The 17,841-nt window shown below is 42.4% G+C and overlaps 1 protein-coding gene across 3 annotated transcripts in view; it reads right to left on the reverse strand.

The window, feature by feature from the left end:
- Positions 1-15,558, reverse strand: part of PTAR1 (protein prenyltransferase alpha subunit repeat containing 1) — a 35,439-nt gene extending 19,881 nt beyond the window's left edge. For 2 of the 3 annotated variants that reach the window (XM_004949155.5, XM_040656043.2), the window contains exons 1-3: positions 15,415-15,558; positions 5,574-5,743; positions 1,712-1,778 (exon numbers count right to left, since the gene is read on the reverse strand). In XM_004949155.5, the coding sequence (XP_004949212.1) occupies positions 1,712-1,778; positions 5,574-5,743; positions 15,415-15,500 (323 nt within the window). In that variant the 5' untranslated portion in view covers positions 15,501-15,558. Of the gene's footprint in view, positions 1-1,711; positions 1,779-5,573; positions 5,744-7,141; positions 7,267-15,414 lie in introns of all 3 variants that reach the window. The other variant, XM_025144932.3, reaches the window with a different exon arrangement.
- Positions 15,559-17,841: the final 2,283 nt, after the last annotated feature.

The following is a 17,841-nucleotide window of genomic DNA, read 5'->3' on the forward strand; positions in this document are numbered from 1 at the left end:
CATAAGATAAATCTGGCACAACAAACATCCTCTGTGCAAGATGAAAACAATCATCCCACGACTGATCCATCATGCTCTGCAAGCAGAGTGCAAGTTCCACATAATTAGTTCCCAGCTTAGAGTAAACCACAGCACAAATTTATCTCCAATAGATAGTGTGCTGAACACAGCCTGCCCTCTATGCTGTGACTGCACATACCACCCTTGTTCGGCTTAGATTGACCTACAGTGTACTTAAGGGAGGCTGAAGTGTGATTCTTTAGTTTGAGTTATGCCATTATGCATCTACGCACTCTCTGAAATAGCCACTGTGCAGCAGCAGTCTAAACCAGCACAGATCCAGGTTCAGAACACCAGTCCTTCAGCTAAAGCAAACACAGCTATAAATTCCTCAGCTACTTAATGGCTGATACAACATCACCTTCGCTCTGAATGCTACAAAGACACACCACCAATGAAGCCACCTTGTCAAGAGCTAGAGGGGCATGGCCATCCTCTGTAGTCATTTGCACACTGGGAAATCATAAAAGATGACATTCATCTATATTCCTCAACATTTTTACTCCATTTAAGAAAATGGAATTTTATTCCACGTAAGAACAAGCAATGAGCAAGCTCTTTTAGCTGTTAGGCAGGAAAAAAAAGTACAGACTGTTAATCATGGATGCATTTATGTTTATTCAAACACAAAACGACTGAAATCAGTTTTAGGTACCACAGGATTACATTACTCTAGAAACTCCAGTGTTTATGCATGCTAATTCCTTTTTATTACCTGAAAGCTACTCAGGGGTATACACTTTCTAGATAGTAAGCCCTTTGCTATGAGTTCCAGCTGCCTCTCTTACAACCAAGACACTGGAAGATACAAAACCTAGCAGAAGTTTTCAGCATTACACCAGCAATGAAAGACAAAAAATCTGAATTTGCAATCAAGTCTGACAGCTATCCACAGCCATCATCTTTTTGTTCATTTTCCCTGCAGAAATAAAGAATCTTAACGACAAAAAGCCTTTTTAATTTTTTTTTTAATTACTCCTCCAAGATACTAAGAAGTTTCAGTCAGACTTCCAACCTTCTGCTACTCCTTTAAGACCATTTCATATCTTACTTTGGAAGCAGAACATTCCCCCACCTGGGAGATCTACACAAAAATTATCTGCTTCAGAACCCTGTGAATACAGCTTCCTCCTCTTCTTTTGCAGTGTATCTACTGAGAGCTGTTCAGCTATGAACTGTACTGATAACAACACTAAATGGATCAGTTATCTCAAAAGGACTGAGATATAATATTCAATGAGAGATAAAACAAAAACAATGAAAACAGAGAGCAGACATTAGCTGGATACTGTGATTCAGCAAAAACAATATGCCCACTTGAAGATTATAAATGACCTGCCTCAACAGACAGAGGCAAAGAATGTGACACTTCCAGCTGAAACAACATAAGGACCTAACACGTATTCACATGCAGTAATAGTAATGTATGCTTTAGCCAGTACAAAAAAAAAATCAACAACAAACAAAAACTAAATCAGTTTAAAATTACTTGCAGTGCATACAGGATAGAAGAGATGTCCAACATTCCTTCAGTGCTCTGTAGCTGAGGAACTGCTGCTCTATCATTAGTTACCACTAAATCCAGACTTTATGGCTGATTTGCACATTAAAGCCCAGGTCATTCTGATGTCATTTACTGAGTGCAACTCACCTCACGTTCCAAGCCGTGGTGAAGTCTGGATTCAGCAGCAGGAGCGTACATGTGGTATCTATCAGCTCTAAAATGAGTGAACAAAAAATACAAAGATTAGCAATGGTTCACATATTCTAGTGGTCTCTGCACTCCCTTGGTCCCATCCCTCATTAAGGTCTCTCCTTGGCTGGTTGCCATATCTATGTCCATTTCTACAGAACACCACTCTGTCTCATTTTGGAAGAGTTCTATCGTGCTAACAACTTTTATCTAAGAAGTCTGCAGCTGGAAATTTCAGACCACCACCTGTATTGCTAATTATCTATCCAGATTTACCTATAAACCCATCTATCCACATAGGTATATATAGAGAGAGACATATCTATATAGAGATAAAAATATCTATTGAGTTAGATAGATTCACGTGTATTGTATACCCTCAGAGATGGACAGTGACTGCACTGAATCCTTGAGTATATAATGATTTAAATTGCAGACATATTGTATGTATTAAAGGGAATTCTTCAAAGAAAATCCAACAATTTTGAAGTGAGATAGTAACATTAAAAGTATTCTCTTATTATTTCTGTACAACCTTGAGCTACAGATATGTGCTAATTTTATACTATATAATGCACAGTTACAAAACAAACAAAACTAGATACTGTAGCTGTAGGAAAATCTAGGAAAAAAATAACAATGAATTAGGATCACAACATAATTTAGCTATCCACATGCACATACATGTAATAAAAAACACTTTTGAGTTCATTCTGAACTGACGGCCTTGCTTCAGACTAGGGTATTATGGATATTCCATACTATATGAAATCATTCTCAGCAATAAAAGTTAGAGAAAAGGATTCAAGAAGGTACACTCAGAGTGATGGTGTCTGTCTTCCCAAGAAGCTCCCGCTTTCCTGGGAGGGGCTGAACATCTTCCTGCTGATGGGAAGTATCAGATCAATTCCCTTTTTAGCTTTGCTTGTGTGGATGGCTTTTGCTTTACTTAGTAAACTCTTTATTTCAACCCATAAGTACTAACACACGTTTCCAGTTCTCTCCTCCACGGAGAGTGAGCAAGCAGCTGTGTGGGGCACAGCTCTCTGCTGGGTTAAACCACAAGGACCAAGCAGTTGGAGTTCCACCAGGGCAACAGCAGGGATCCTAGAGGCATCTCCACCTAACCCTGAGATTCTATGGACTGCCACTATGTTGCTTTGCCTTCCACTCTCAGGATATGCAGCTTGGATCAGCTACCCTGCCACTGTTGCCACAAATATTCAGGCTTTTACTGCCAAGAAACTTTGGCTACATTCTCTCCTCAACACTCTGTATTTAAGAAGCTAAAATTGTACTCCAGGTGATTTCCAGCAGATGACTCACATCTCAGAGAAATTAAAAAGGGAAAGGAAGGAGATGGCCTTGTGAACTAAATAATCTCTATCTGGTTCTCTGGCTGCGAAATTACATTTAAAAAACCTACCAGTAACGTGCAACAATAAAGGAGCATATTACTTCAAAAAGTACAGGAGACCAACTTCACTTACCTTTTAACCAAGAAATTTCTTTGAGAGTACAGAACTTAACTGTGTGAAAAAGTGGAATATCTTTGCATATTACTGCATGCTTGGTTGTTCATTCATGCCTGACAACATAATTTTGTGTATTCTGTGTTTCCATGGGCTCCTGCCCATAAGGACTATGTTACGTCATCGTATGAGGGCAATATACTCACACTCATGTAATTATACTCACATTTCCTATATGGTGAAAGAGTATGAACTATGATGAAAGAGAGCGAAAGGTAAACTTCAAAATGCAGAATAAGAAATAGAGAAACAATGAATTGCTGTGACAAAGAATAGCATTACAGACAGCACAGAGGTTCTGAGTTAAGACATAGTGTTTGATTTTAATAATGGTTTCAGTAATCATTAGCTACCATGATTGCATAATCTAGGGCAGACAGGATATATTAAGCAAAAGCTTATCACAGCCTAGTTCAATCTTTCAAATACTTATCCGAAAGAGTTTTCACGGACTGTATGATTCCATGTAGAAGAATACAGTTTGCTCTACAAAATCATGACTGACTGTCCAGTAATGTGACTATGGTAGTGTCAAAGGTTTGGAACAGCACAAAATCATGCCCAATCTAAACAGAAGCTTATCTACCACATTGTTTTATATGAGTGCTTGGAGAGGAATGAATAAATAAAAAGTAAAATCACTGCATCCTGAATATTATCAAAGGAAAAAAGCAGTTGAGGAAACCCTCGAAGAAATGTCTAGTTCCTTTAGTTTGTTCTTTGTAATTCTGTGCAGCAAAGAACAGATGTAGATTTCACAAAGATTGAATTTCTGAGCCAGAGATGCCAACTGACAGAATTTTAGAAACCTCTGAGCCTTTTTCCACAGGAAGTCGTATGGCAGATCTAGCACATAATGTTAGCAGTTGCCAGATAGTTCTGTGTCAATAACAAAACTCAACATCTACTTCATTTAAATTTCAAGAAGCACTTTCAGCTGCATTTTAAGCAAAATACAGCGTTCTAGATGCTTACAACACGGGTATCCTTTTGGATGTGAGAAGTCTTTCCAGACAGAGGAGGGCAAGTATGACCAGGTTTCTAGCTCCTTTTTATTTTTTTCTCCCCAAACACGACTGTATCCAAATTTTTATTTTTGTACAAAGGTCATATTAACATGTTTTCAGAAGACTGTATTAAAGGTGGAACTATGGACTTAAGGGAAGTGATGATTTTCTGAGAATATGCAGAACAATATTTTGCACAAAAAGATATTTGTAGCAATTTCAGACAAATGTCTTGTGATACCACAGATAGTCTGCATTCAATTTGAAGAAAGGAGAAAAACTTCTAAACTAGAACACCAGCAGAAGTCATGATTTTGGATTCCAAGACACCTTCTTATTCAAACTTCCAAAAGAAACCATAATAAAATTAAGCATGACACTGTTTCATGACCTATGTTTTCAGAAGGGAGGATCTGAAATGCTTCATCTGGGAGGTAAGCAGAAAAATTTTCTGAACAGCCCTAACACCCTTGTCATTCCTGCTGAATAGACAGGAACATAACAGACAGCGTCACCACAAAAAACCATCCAAACCTGCCTAAAAGGGTCACTGTGTCATCAGATTAGATTCCAAATGAGAAGACTACAGAAAGAGAAGTTTCTAAGCTGACTGTCATTGCAAAGAGACCTGAAGGCATGAGCAAAAAGTTTCTTAAACTACAATTACCTCTTTCGATTCTCAATTTAAACAAAGTTCCTTTGTAAACAAGTATCTCCAGCATCACACTTGTTCATAATTCTTAAAAATAAAAAAAGCATTCAAAATAGACAAAATCATACAAAAGTATTTTTCATGCAAGTAAAACAAACTAAAAAAAAAAAAAGAGAACAACAACAACAACAAAAGAAGAAAAAAGAGAATAGAGTTTTACAATTAACAAGTTGTTTCAACAAACGATTTCTGGTACCCCCAAGTCCAAAAAAAACCTGCACTTCTTTCTTACTTCAGATCCACGTGTTACCACAGCTGCCTTTCTGTCACAGGACATTATTCCTTCTGCAAACAGTAGCACTACTTTCCTAAATCACTCATGGGAGTAAGTCATCTCCCTCCAACACTTCCAGCTTAGGCAAGATAAAGGATTTGTTTGCATTTTCAACCAAGAAACAATACAACTTCCCTTGTGATGCACAACACAAAGCCAGCTTTCCCTCAGGTTTCACTCAGTTCTTTCAGAACAGGTTGAATTGTGTTTAAAAAAGGCCAACATCATGTCAAATAAAGGCAAATAAAGAAAGAATGCTAAGAATCACGTACTAATTTCCAACAGGGTAACTTACCATCTTTGTTCAGCCACTGTTTTCTCTGCCTGTAGAGCAAAAGCTTGTTGTGGACGTATGGCAAAAGAAACTTGACACACCAGCTCTCCACACCAAGTTTGTTTTCCACCAGGACTATTGGGCTCCGGTTGTATCTTGCTTCAGGACAGGGTATTAATCCAATTTCATCTCTTAAAAAAAAATAATAACAACAGAAAGAAATGCAATTTAACTTATTTCCAGTATTCGACAATTATTTTTTTTTCAAAAGTTCAGCTGTCAATCCATCTGCTTTTTCTCTGTTTTTACCAAAGTCGTCTGTGCTCATTATTCTCAGGTCATCTTGTTTCCTCCCAGACTGGCAGGTAAAATAAAGTGCATTTTTAAGAAAGTAATCTCCTGCATAATTATGCAGTAAATTAACTCAGCAAATAAATGATGCAAATACATTTTTTGGTCTGAATAAAGACTTAAGTTGAGGGGAGAAAAAAAACAAAACTAAATTGTTTTACAATTTATTCAGACACAACATAAAAGGTAGCTGTGGTTTTTGGAAGAGTCTCTACAAAATTTATATTACGTCTCCAGTACTGCAGTAGGAGAAAAACAGGAACACTTAAAGAGTGTTGAAGAGTCTAAATGTAATAATCATTACTACATAAACAAGCATGAATTCAAAGTCCTTTAAATGCCATGTAATTTTATTTTATTTTATTTTGTGATTCTGTACTTTCTCTGCTTACTCAGGAATGTTATATTAGGTTTTCCTAAAAATCCTGAATGGGGAAGGTCCTTTTCATGTATTTATTATATTACACCTTTAATCAAGCTTCTAGAAATAAACAAAGGATGGCCACAAAAATTCATACCAGCAAACGAAGCAGAAGTGTCTCAAGCTTTTTAGTTTCAAGGGGGCATATTATTTTTTTCCTTAACTTTTAATGCGTATGGATGGTGAAAGAGCGGTTTTAACATGTTCTTAAAAACAAACACAGACTGTCAGTTATTCACGCTCACTTGGAGAAAAAGGAATACAATTCTACACTTTCTACCACGCCTGATTTCACCACTGAATTCTGTTTAATGGAAAAAAAACTGGAATGATAATGAACCTTTTTTTTTTTTTTCAATACAAGGTCTATAGATACATCCCAAGTGTTGACCTCACAGTCTCAACCCAATTACCACACACTAATCGTGCTACTGGATAATCTGAGTGTACTGATTTAGTTCAGTGTCCTCAGTGGATTATTACTAAAGCAATTGAAAATGACACCATGTGTTTGTTTAAGAACAAGTATATCTGCTAATTCAGAAAACTGATTTAGTATGTCAGACAGCAAAAGAGCACAAATAACCTGAGGTAAGACACTTGCAAATTACTTGGCTCTGTCTCTAAACACACACCCAGGTCCCTTCCCCATCTCTTTTCATCTGAGAAAAGGAAAAAGAAGGAAAAAAAAAAAAAAAAAGAAGAGGGAAACTCTCAATTTTACTACTACCAAACTGCAAGAAGTAGGTGATTTCCACCCATGTTGCTCACTCAAAAAAAATTAAGCTTTCCACAAAGATATTCAGGTTAGACTTACAATGACATTCCAGATTAGACATTCCAGACTGATGCTCTGATGTTTTCAACATGATGCCTTACAGCCTGAAGTTTGTGCTTCCTGCTGTCTTCATTTCCTTTACAAAGGGGAGACCTCATTGTGGCCTTCCAGGATTTGAAGGGAGCATATAAACAGGAGGAGATACGACTGTTTACAAGGGTGGATAGTGATAGGACAAGGGGGAATGGTATTAACTGACACAGGGGAGGTTTAGGTTAGACATTAGGAGGAAGTTTTTCACACAGAGGATGGTGTCACACTGGAACAGGTTGCTGAAGGAGGCTGTGGATGCCCCATCCTGGAGGCATTCAAGGCCAGGCTGGATGTGGCTCTGGGCGGCCTGGTCCAGTGGTTGGTGACCCTGCACATAGCAGGGGGGTTGAAACTAGATGATCATTGTGGTCCTTTCCAACCCAGACCATTCTGTGATTCTATGATTCTGTGAAATGATAAATCTAGTCCACGTCCAGACTTTTGTCTGCTCTTGTATGCTGCAACACATAGGGCCTCAGAGGCAATGAGCATACAGCTTTGCTAATTAATTCTGTGAATTACCACAAAAATTTACGAGTTGATGCTTACAGACTGTACAGCAAAGGCAAATAGCAAGGGAATGCAAATAAAAACAACCCTACACCCACACTTTCAGCTCTTAGCAAACAGAAGCTTGACTCAGGAGAGCTAATTTCACTACACAGCCTTAAATATACCACAACGATTGACAGGTAAGAGTTTGCAAAGAGCTGACAAGTCAAACACCTCAACTCTAGGACATGCTCTGCAAGCCATAAGAGGCAAAGGACTATACCACTGCCTAATGAGAACCACGGAGATACAGTACAACACAAAAAGGTTTATTTGGTAAATGTGTGTATCTTCCCCAAGATGCAGACCAGCACTTGTCATGTGGTAGAAACACTGTCTATAACACTTTGGTTTTGTTGGTTTTGATGTTCTAGGTGGTTCATAAACCTTACATTCAGTTTCTGGGAAGAAACAGTGTTCATGATTCAAAATGCTTGAAGAGCAGGGTGCCTATCTTATGTTCTAAACAATTCATGCAAACCACCATCACTCCTGAAGGCCTCTCGGGTCTGCAGCAGCAAGTAATGGAGTAGGTCATTCATTTTGTCAGCCCAGTAGATTATGCTTGGGAACACTTGCAGCCTCTGCATCATCACATATCCCAAAAAAGTTTCTGCAGCAGGACTCACACACAGGCACCACCAGTCACTCAATTAGTCCTTGTAAAAATAAACGACTTAAGTACCCTAAATCTTGCGCTAATAGCCTCTGGTCATATTGTCATCTAGGTTAAAAAAGACCTTCAGGATCAAGTCCTACCATCCACTTGACCAACTGAGTCCCACCACTAAACCATGGCCCTTAGTGCCACATACACATATCTCCTGAGTACCTCTAAGGGATGGAACTCCACCAGATCACTGGGCAATCCATCCCAATGCTTGATCATCCCCTCTGTGAAGAAATTCTTCCTAACGATCAATCTAAACCTTTCCTGGTGTTACTTGAGACAGTTTCCTTCTATCTATCTATCACTAGTCATGGGAGGAATCTACACCCCCCTTTCCTGCAGCCTCTTTTCCAGTAGCTATAGAGATGAGATATTCAGTCAGCCTCCTCTTTTCCAGACTAAACACCCTTGCTCTTTGTAGCTTGTTTTCCAGTCTCTACACCATCTTTGTTGCTCTTCTCAGCACACACTTGAGCAACTTTGAGCACAATTCGTCTTTTAGCGAGAGGCTGCAAACTGAGCACATGCTCAAGGCACAGTCTCACCAATGATACGTACAAGGGAAACAATCACCACTTCCCTACTCCTGCTGGCCATGCTACTTCCAATGCAGGCCAGGCTGCCATTGGACTTCTTGGCTATCTGGGCATACTGCTGGCCGCTGACCAGCACTTCAAGGCCTCTTCATGCCAGGCAACTTTCCAGCCACTCTTCCCCAAGCCTGTATCACCGCAGTAGCCTGACATGACCCAAGGGGAGGACCTGGCACTTACAGTTGTTGCGTGTCACGTAACTCTCCACAGCCCAGTGATCCAGCACAGGAGTGTCTGGTCAGACTGACAGAACTGCACGAACCAATTGCAGGACTTAGGGTGCTCATATTTAGGTACAAGTTGCCCGCAGTACTGAAGGTAATGGCAATTGAAGGCTGTTGTTCTTTGCTATCTCCCATTATCAGAAGCACTACCTACTGTTAAACTAATGTTTAATTTCACTCCCTAGATTACACTGTTTTCTCTTTAACTTTAGGATACAACTGGGTGTGCTTACACTTATTTCCCAAATGCAAGTACCAAAAACTGCATGAATTATCTTTGGATTTACAGATCAACCTCACACAGTAATTCACAATCATAAAGTACAATGCAGAAGCTGCTAGAACTTAGCAGATGACTTCATCTAGGTTATCACCAAAGCTTCTTCAACCTGTTCTGAGACTGGAGAAGCTGTGTAAGAATAACACCCTATGAAGCATGGAGCTTCATCATACTTACCCTGTGCACAGTTAAAATCTCAGCTGTGGCAGAACAACACTGACAGGCAGATGCAGAATAAGCTTCTGCATTTCCTAAAACATCATCTTTCAAATAACCCAGCCTCTCCCACAGGAGGATATTAAGTAATGGTTTGGAAATTAGAATGACACACAATCAAGAGACACTGTTCAACTACAGTTATACTGATAACAAAGACTGGAGCAAAGTAGCCCAGAACATTATAACTGCAGAATATTTATGCTTTTAATGATGGATGTCAATTTACAGCATGGACATTTGGGATTTGTATTTGTTTAGGTTAAAACAAGCCTTATGAAATGATTATGTGACCAATTGATTTACAACCTTTGAGAAGTGGGGAAAAGGGCCTTCAAATACAAGAAACGAAAACTTTTCTTGCATTATCACGTCTACCATACACATATGATTCTCTTTCAGAATTTCAAATAATAAATCAATACCATCAGTCATTAGTTAATTAGTCTTTAACTTACTGGTACAACCAAAATCTTTCATAAATGAAAGAACAGTAAGATACTACTGAAATCCAAACTATTTCTAGTCCGTATTTGTTTCTAAAGAAGCTATAAATATCGGACTAACATAATCCAGGAGTTTCCTTTTGCTTGTTAGCACAATAATCTTCACTTCAAAGTTCCACACTGATTACCCTTCTCACTAAGTACTGCAAACAAATTATATTTACTACAGATGGCAAATTCCTAAGTATCAATGCTGCACGAGTTATTTAACAATTTAAAGGGAAAAATAGTGGCAAAACAAACTTCGTATTTAGCTAATGACATAATGAAGTGTGTTTCACTTTGGGTTCCCAGAGGAGAAATCTGCAATCACACCAAAAGAAATCTTGATTCAGTTTCAAATCTACGAGGGCTGCTCTGAAAGTAATGCTTTCTATTTTATTATGTTGGTCCATGACATCAGAGACAGATGTCAGTGGCATGGCAGTAAAGGCAGAACCTTCCCACCAATATTCCATGCCAGAAGGCCGCTGTGGATCAACAACTAGCTCCTGGACTTACTTAAGCACAAAAACAAAGCATATAGGGAGTGGAAACAGGAACGGGTTAACTAGGAGGACTACAGAGACGTTATATGGGCACGTAGGGATCAGGTTAGGATAGCAAAAACCTAGACAGAATTAAATCTAGCCAGAGACATAAAGAGGAACAAGAAGAATGTCTGCAAGTACATCAGTAATAAAAGGAAGGCTAGAGAAGATGTGGGTCCTCTTCAGGAGGAAACTGGTGACCTGGTCATGAGGGATACGGAGAAAGCTGCGGTACTCAATGACTTCTTTATCTCAGTCTTCACCGGCAAGGGCTCGAGACACACCGCCCGAGCTGCAGAAAGCAAAGGTAAGAACATGGAGAAGATCTGGCTGCTTTCAGTGAAGATCAGATTCAGGACCATCTAAAGGACCTGAAGGTGCACAAGTCTATGGGACCCGATGAGATCCACCCATGGGTTCTGAGGGAACTGGCGGATGAAGTTGCCAAACTGCTATCCATCGTATTTGAAAGGTCATGGCAGTCTGGTGGTGTTCCCACTGATTGGAAAAGGGGAAACATAACCCCCATTTACAGGAAAGGAAAAAAAGAAGATCCATGGAACTACAGGCCTGTCAGTCTCACCTCTGTGCCTGGCAAGATCATGGTGCAGATCCTCCTGAAGGCCCTACTAAGGCACACGAAAAATACAGAGGTGATTTGTGATAACCAACATAGCTTCACCAAGGGCAAGTCATACTTGACAAACTTGGTGGCCTTTTATGATGGAATTACAGCATCAGTGGATAAAGGAAAAGCAAATGACGTCGTCTATCTGGACTTCTGCAAAGCATTTAACACTGTCCTGCATGACATCCTGGTCACCAAATTGGAAAAAATATTGATTTGATGGATGGACCACTCTCTGGATAAAGTATTGGCTAGACGGTAACACTCAGAGAGTTGTGGTCAACAGCTCCATGTCCACGTGGAGACCAGTGAGGAGTGGCATTCCTCAGGGATCAGCACTGGGATCAGTGCTATTTAACATCTTTGTATGCAACATGGACAGTGGGACTGAGTGCACTCTCAGCAAGTTTGCAAGACAACACCAAGCTGAGTAGTGCAGCTGACACACTAGAGGGAAGAGATGCCATCCAGAGGGACCTGGACAGCATAGAGAGGTGGACCGTTCATGAAATTCAACAAGGCCAGGTGTGAGATCCTGCACCTGGGTCGGGGCAGTTCCAAGCACAGATACAGGTTGGATAGACAATGGCTTTGAAGCAGCGAAAGACTCAACGTGAGCAGGCAATGTGCACTTGCAGCCCATATGCCAGGATGCAGACCAGTTGTATCCTGGGTTGCATCAAAAGAAGCCTGACCAGCAGGTCAAGGGAGGTGATTCAGGGTCCAGAGGGTACAGAGGAGGGCCACAATGATCAGAGGGATGGAGCACCTCCCCTACAAGGACAGAGCGCTGGGGCTCTTCAGCCTGGAGAAAAGAAGGCTCTGGGAGGACTTTATAGCAGCCTTACAGAACTTCAAGGGGGCCTACGGGAAAGCTGGGGAGGGACTTTCTTTAAGGGCAGGTAGGGACAGGATGAGAGGAAAGGGTTTTAAACTGGAAGAGGGTGGGTTTAGACTAGATACTGGAAGAAATTCTTTACTGTGGGAGTGGTGAGGCACTGGAACAGGTTGCCCAGTGATGCTGTGGATGCCCCCTCCCTAGAAGCATTCAAGGCCAGGCTGGATGGGGCTTTGAGCAACCTGGTCTAGTGGGAGGTGTCTCTTTCTATAGCTGGGAGGTTGGAACTAAATGACCTTAAAGGTCCCATCCAAGCCAAACCATTCTGTGAATCTGTGATTCTATGATCACGTGTTGTTGCTCTGTTACAGATGGCAGCAGAGGGGCAGTCTGACACAATGGCATGTGACATGGAAGTGCGTTTGAAACAATGGCATATCACTGAACTCCACCATGTGGAAAAATTACACCCACTGACATTTATCAGTGCTTGCTGATCATTTATGGGGACCAAACAGTGGATGTGAGCACAGTGATGTGGTGGGTGACGTGTTTCTGTAGTGGTGACAGTGACAGTGGGTCACCTCTGCTGGAACAGATTTTTATGAGAACGGCATGCAGCCTCTTGTTCATTCCTGATGAAAATGCAGAGCTCATGGTGATGATTATAATGAAAAATACTGTTTCGTAGCTGAGAATGTGCTCTACTGAACAGTGCTACTGTGCTTTTTGTATCTGTTAGAATTTCCATGGAAATAAATAGAAGGCATTACTTTCAGAGCAACTTATGTAACAAAATGAGGTGTGTTTTTTAACACATTAAGTACACCACAAATTGAGACAGAAAAAAAGCGATCTGAGCTAAGGTGATATTGGCAAACCAAAAGAAGTATCCTCTGATTTCGCACACAAATGCTGGGTTATCCTTTCTAAGTACGCCCACAAAATTCACACACTTTTTTGACAAATGAGTCTTATCCTCATTGGCCTCATAAGCAAAAGAAAAGTGAAGTTCAGAAAGAATGTATGCATTGATGTATTGTGTTTACAACCCATTCAATTCCAGCGGGATAGCTCATGCAAATGCTTTTATCAGATCTACGTTGGTAGGACTGGGTAAAAGTACCAATAAATTTCACAGCCTTAGAAAAATGGAAAATGAGCAAGTTGACACGGTTACCCTGCAGAAGAAAATGGAGCGATCAGACAGATGAGGTAAAATTAAATTAGTGTTGTGTAGTTAATTAGAAGGTGAGCTTGCCTTAAAAACATGCACAACCTTGCTCCAAATCTAATTCAAAACAAAAAACAACCCACAACAACAACAAAAAACCCAACCAATAAAACCTAAGCAAGAAAGAATAATCCAACATCCCAGTTAGCCTAAAACTGCATTTTACATGGCTTTTAGTGTTGACCAGAGACAATATCCCCTTTAAACCCTAAAAAGCCTGCTAGAACAAAGCATCCACTCTGAAAGATGCAGCAGGAGCAAGTGAACAAAGACTCAAAGACATGGGACAACAAATGGAGAAGAGCAATTTGACAACATTAGTACGACATTTTTAAACGAACATCAAGCACCAGGCAAACCCTTTATTTTCACTGAAGGCAGATGTCACAGAAAAGAATTCAAATCTGGATCCACGACACAAGTAGGCCACTCAATTGAAAAGGATAGCATTTTTTAGGGACTACAACCAACCACAGGTGTCTTGGTCAATAGTGGGAAGACAAGATAACTCAGATCAACTGAACAGCTGGCTGTAAGGGCTGCACCCTGCTGCTCCAGATGCAGACAGGTGTGGTAGCCAATGGCCTGCAGCCTATCCTAGCCATGTAGATACTGGAGTTCAGAAATCCAGCAAGCAAATTCCCATCTTCCCTACCTCAGGAGGCAAGCCAGCAGCAGGTCATACTTCCTCACACAAAGCATGATATAGTGCATCAGTTTCAGGGCACGCAACACTTGCGATCTACTTTCATCTCCTGGACTGAATGAAAGAAAGCAACACCAGCCACATACTCTTCAAAAACACAGGCTCTAAGTTTGCTATCAGGAAACAGTTTAGGAGGACGAGTAGGAACCGAAAGGATTCAGCGGATTCATTCACAAATACCGGCTGTTTACAGCACATTATGCCTCAGAGACTAAAAATGGAACTCCATGGCAAAATGCTGTTCTTTTTTAGAAAGTCCCCATATGCTGTATTTTAAAACCTGGCCACCTACCCAAGCAGCTAGCTACATTTACGGAAGGAAATAAGAGGATACTCATTCTAATCTTCTCCTTCAAGCAAAACGACAAATTAAAAACTGCGCATGAAGCTTTCCTAAATAACTGCTTAACACGCTATTTTCTGGAGCAGATTAATAGGCCATCGCCTTGGAGACTGCAGCTCTTCCATCTGACACAAAACACTGCATTTACGTTACAAAGTTCTGACCCGTTATCCGCTGCCTCATTTGTTCCAACTAATACGGAGCCTGGGTTGATAGCAAGACGCCTCCCTAAGCAGTTTGCACCTTAAAACAAAGGGCAGCAAACAGAAACGGGACCAGTGCATAAGTGAAGTGGTCAGCAACGGGACTGAAAATGAAACATGAACCATCTGGCTCTCAGGCGGCCAGATAAACCTGTTTCATGAAAGACAGCAGTAACTGCTCTGTCCTACACAGTCATCGTGTTTGTCCCCCTCCAACGCGAAGGAAAGGTCAGTCTCTGTGCTGGCGGTACAGATGTCAGGTTACGTACGCAGGGCGCAGCTCGGGAGCTGCCGGACGGAGGCCGGACCCACCGCGCTGCCCTGCTAAGAACGGCACACGCGGGCTCTGCTCCCGCCTCACCCCATCTCGGCCGCACGGTGCCCTTCACAGCGCCTAACCCCGGATTGGCACGGAGCTCGCTTAGCAGGTGGCGCTTACACCAGCACATCGGTCCCTGGTGCTGCTGTCCCAGCGGGTCTCCGCGGCTCGGCACCTTCCTGCGCTCTGCACGGACCCCGCTGCCGCGGCACCTGACCCAGCAGGAACCGCTCGGCTCCAGCACAGCGACACGCCGGGCGCCGCCGGCAGCTCGCTACCCGGCGCGCCGCGCCCTGACCTTGGCCCAGGCGCTCGGCCCCGCCGCCGGGCGGCCCCAAGACCCTCTGCCCCGCCCGCCCGGCGCCCGCCCCGCTCACATGTCGGGGTTCCGCTTGAAGGCGTTGCGGATGTCTTTCACCACCCGCTGTACCAGCACCGCCACCTCCTCCGGCGACTCGGCCATCTTCCACAGCCGGCCGTGCCGTGCCGCGCCGTGCCGCGCCGCACCGCGCCAGGCGGGCAGAGCGCTTCCGGGTCAGCGGGCGGCGGGCGCCGCGGGGATGGCGCTGCCGGAGCGGAGCGGGGCAGCGGGGGCGGTGCGGCCTCGGGCCGGCTGGGCCTGCGGGAACAGCGCGGCCTCCTGCGGGAGGGGCGGGCCCGGCCCCGCCTCGGGCGGCTCCCGCCGTGGGACTCGCGGCCGCTTCCTCTCCCGGCCGGCTGACGGAGCCCGTGGTCGGAGGTGGCCTTGGGTGCGGGGCTGCTGTCCCGAGGGCCAAACACAGCTCTGCGCCGGGGTTTCGTGTCGTTGGCTTTGCTTGTCGAGCTTCCCCAGGAACAGCGGCTGCAGCGTGCTCTAAACGCTTTTCTGTAACTGTCTTCCGAAATCCGTGAAGAAAAGCCTGTAACTCCAATGCGGTGTTAGAAAGTGGCATTCCTTTATTCCTCACGATACCTACCGGGTGACTTGACAAGCAGGCACGCACTCTGAAGAGTTCAGGTCCTACACCTGAACAGTTAAGACATCAATATGCAGTACACTGGCATACATATTCATTCCTTTTCAAGGACTCGTACATGTGCTTATATGTCCCTTCGGGCATGCTCACTGGTATCTAGAGTGGTTGAGTGCCCAGCTGCTTCTTCCCCTTCTTTCACCGTCAGCTTCATCACTGAAATCTTTGACCCACTTCCATCCACTTTTCTCCAGTTTGGAAGAGTTCCATTGCTTGCTAGGACACAGTGAACCACTTTTGAAAAACAATATATGTGGAACTTGAGGAAAATGTCCTTGCACATTTTGAGGCAAAAGGTAAAAGCATTCTATTGTGACTCCAGTGCTTCTTGTGAGGCAAAATCATTGAGGCAAAAGGCAGAAGTATTCTATTATTGTTCTTAGTGCAGAGTTACTGAGGAAAACAAGACTATTCACTCACTAAAGCTGAAACTGAAAGTTTCAGAGCTATCACGTATGGATCCCTTTTGCTAAACTAATGTATCGGTTCTTAAACTAATGCAGTAATCCCTATTGCTGAACAAACAAATCTATATCATAACCACAGTTATTTGTTTCTTTACATGAGCAGTATTGATACCAAAAGGCTTAAACAATTTAGTTAGCATTTAAAGAATAGTCCTCTTGATGTTCCAGACAGATAGGACCCTTGGCTGCCTGGTCTAGTACCAGATCTGGAGGTTGGTGGCTCCACCTGTGGCAGGAGGGTTGGAACTGGATGATTCTTGGGGTCCCTTCCAACCCAAGCCATTCTATGATTCTATGATTCTATGACACTTTGTGTAGACACTGTGGGGAGGCACCAAGAGATGTTAGAGATCTAAACACCAAAGAGATATAAGAGAGCTAAGCACCAAAGATCTAAGAGACATAGGAGTGCCAAATGACAATCTACAAGACTAGGAAGTGCCAAAGAGCTATCTGTGTACCTCATCATCAGTACCATCTATGGGCAAACTGAAAGGCCCCTTGCAAGAATCCCCCGACTGACAGATGCAGGTACAAGGTTAGATTTAGTATGCATAAAATAGGTGGGAACTTTGTGGAAATTGTATGAATTGTGAAAAATGTATGAATATTCATATGTTAAATGTATATAACGAGGGTGATTTTAGCTCTGAGTTGTGGAAGCTGTGCATGCAGCACTGTAATAAACCACTGTCAGCTTTCAGAACTATCATTTGGTTTGGAGAGTTTGGTTGGTTACATTTTTTGCTAAGTGTATTGTGGTTGAGTGTCTGCAGGGGAGTTGTGAGGAAGGCTGTCATGGTTCCTATCTGATGGTTATACTGATCTCCCTTCTACCCTTTCCATATTTCATAGGCAAACAAGGAACAGCAATGGGAACTCTCAATTTATATATGAAAGTAGCGATTTTTTTTTTTTACATGCATTATTGCAATATTTATGCTGGATGTTAAACTACCTAGCTTCAAAAGCTAGAGGACACACACACATGTATCTTCCCTTGACTTTCAAGAGAGGTAGGCACTATTATCTGATTCTGAACCGTAAGAGATAAAAGAAGATTGAAGATGCCCTTGCTAATAAGATCATTTACGCAGAGGCTCGCAAACGAGATGCCCTTGCTAATAAAATCATTTACATAGAGACTTGTGAATGAGATGCCCTTGTTTACAAGTTGTGCAGAAGCTTGCAAATTCCTTTCCATTTGAGGTACGTACACTCTCACAAAGGTCTATAGACAACTTGAACACGTGAAATTTGGACTTACTGCAGGCCTAATAGGTCACATTCAAGGGGGAACGTGTTTTAGGTGGTCTGGGAGGTC

Source organism: Gallus gallus, chromosome Z (genome assembly GCF_016699485.2).
Source record: "Gallus gallus isolate bGalGal1 chromosome Z, bGalGal1.mat.broiler.GRCg7b, whole genome shotgun sequence".
Taxonomy (NCBI): domain Eukaryota; kingdom Metazoa; phylum Chordata; class Aves; order Galliformes; family Phasianidae; genus Gallus; species Gallus gallus.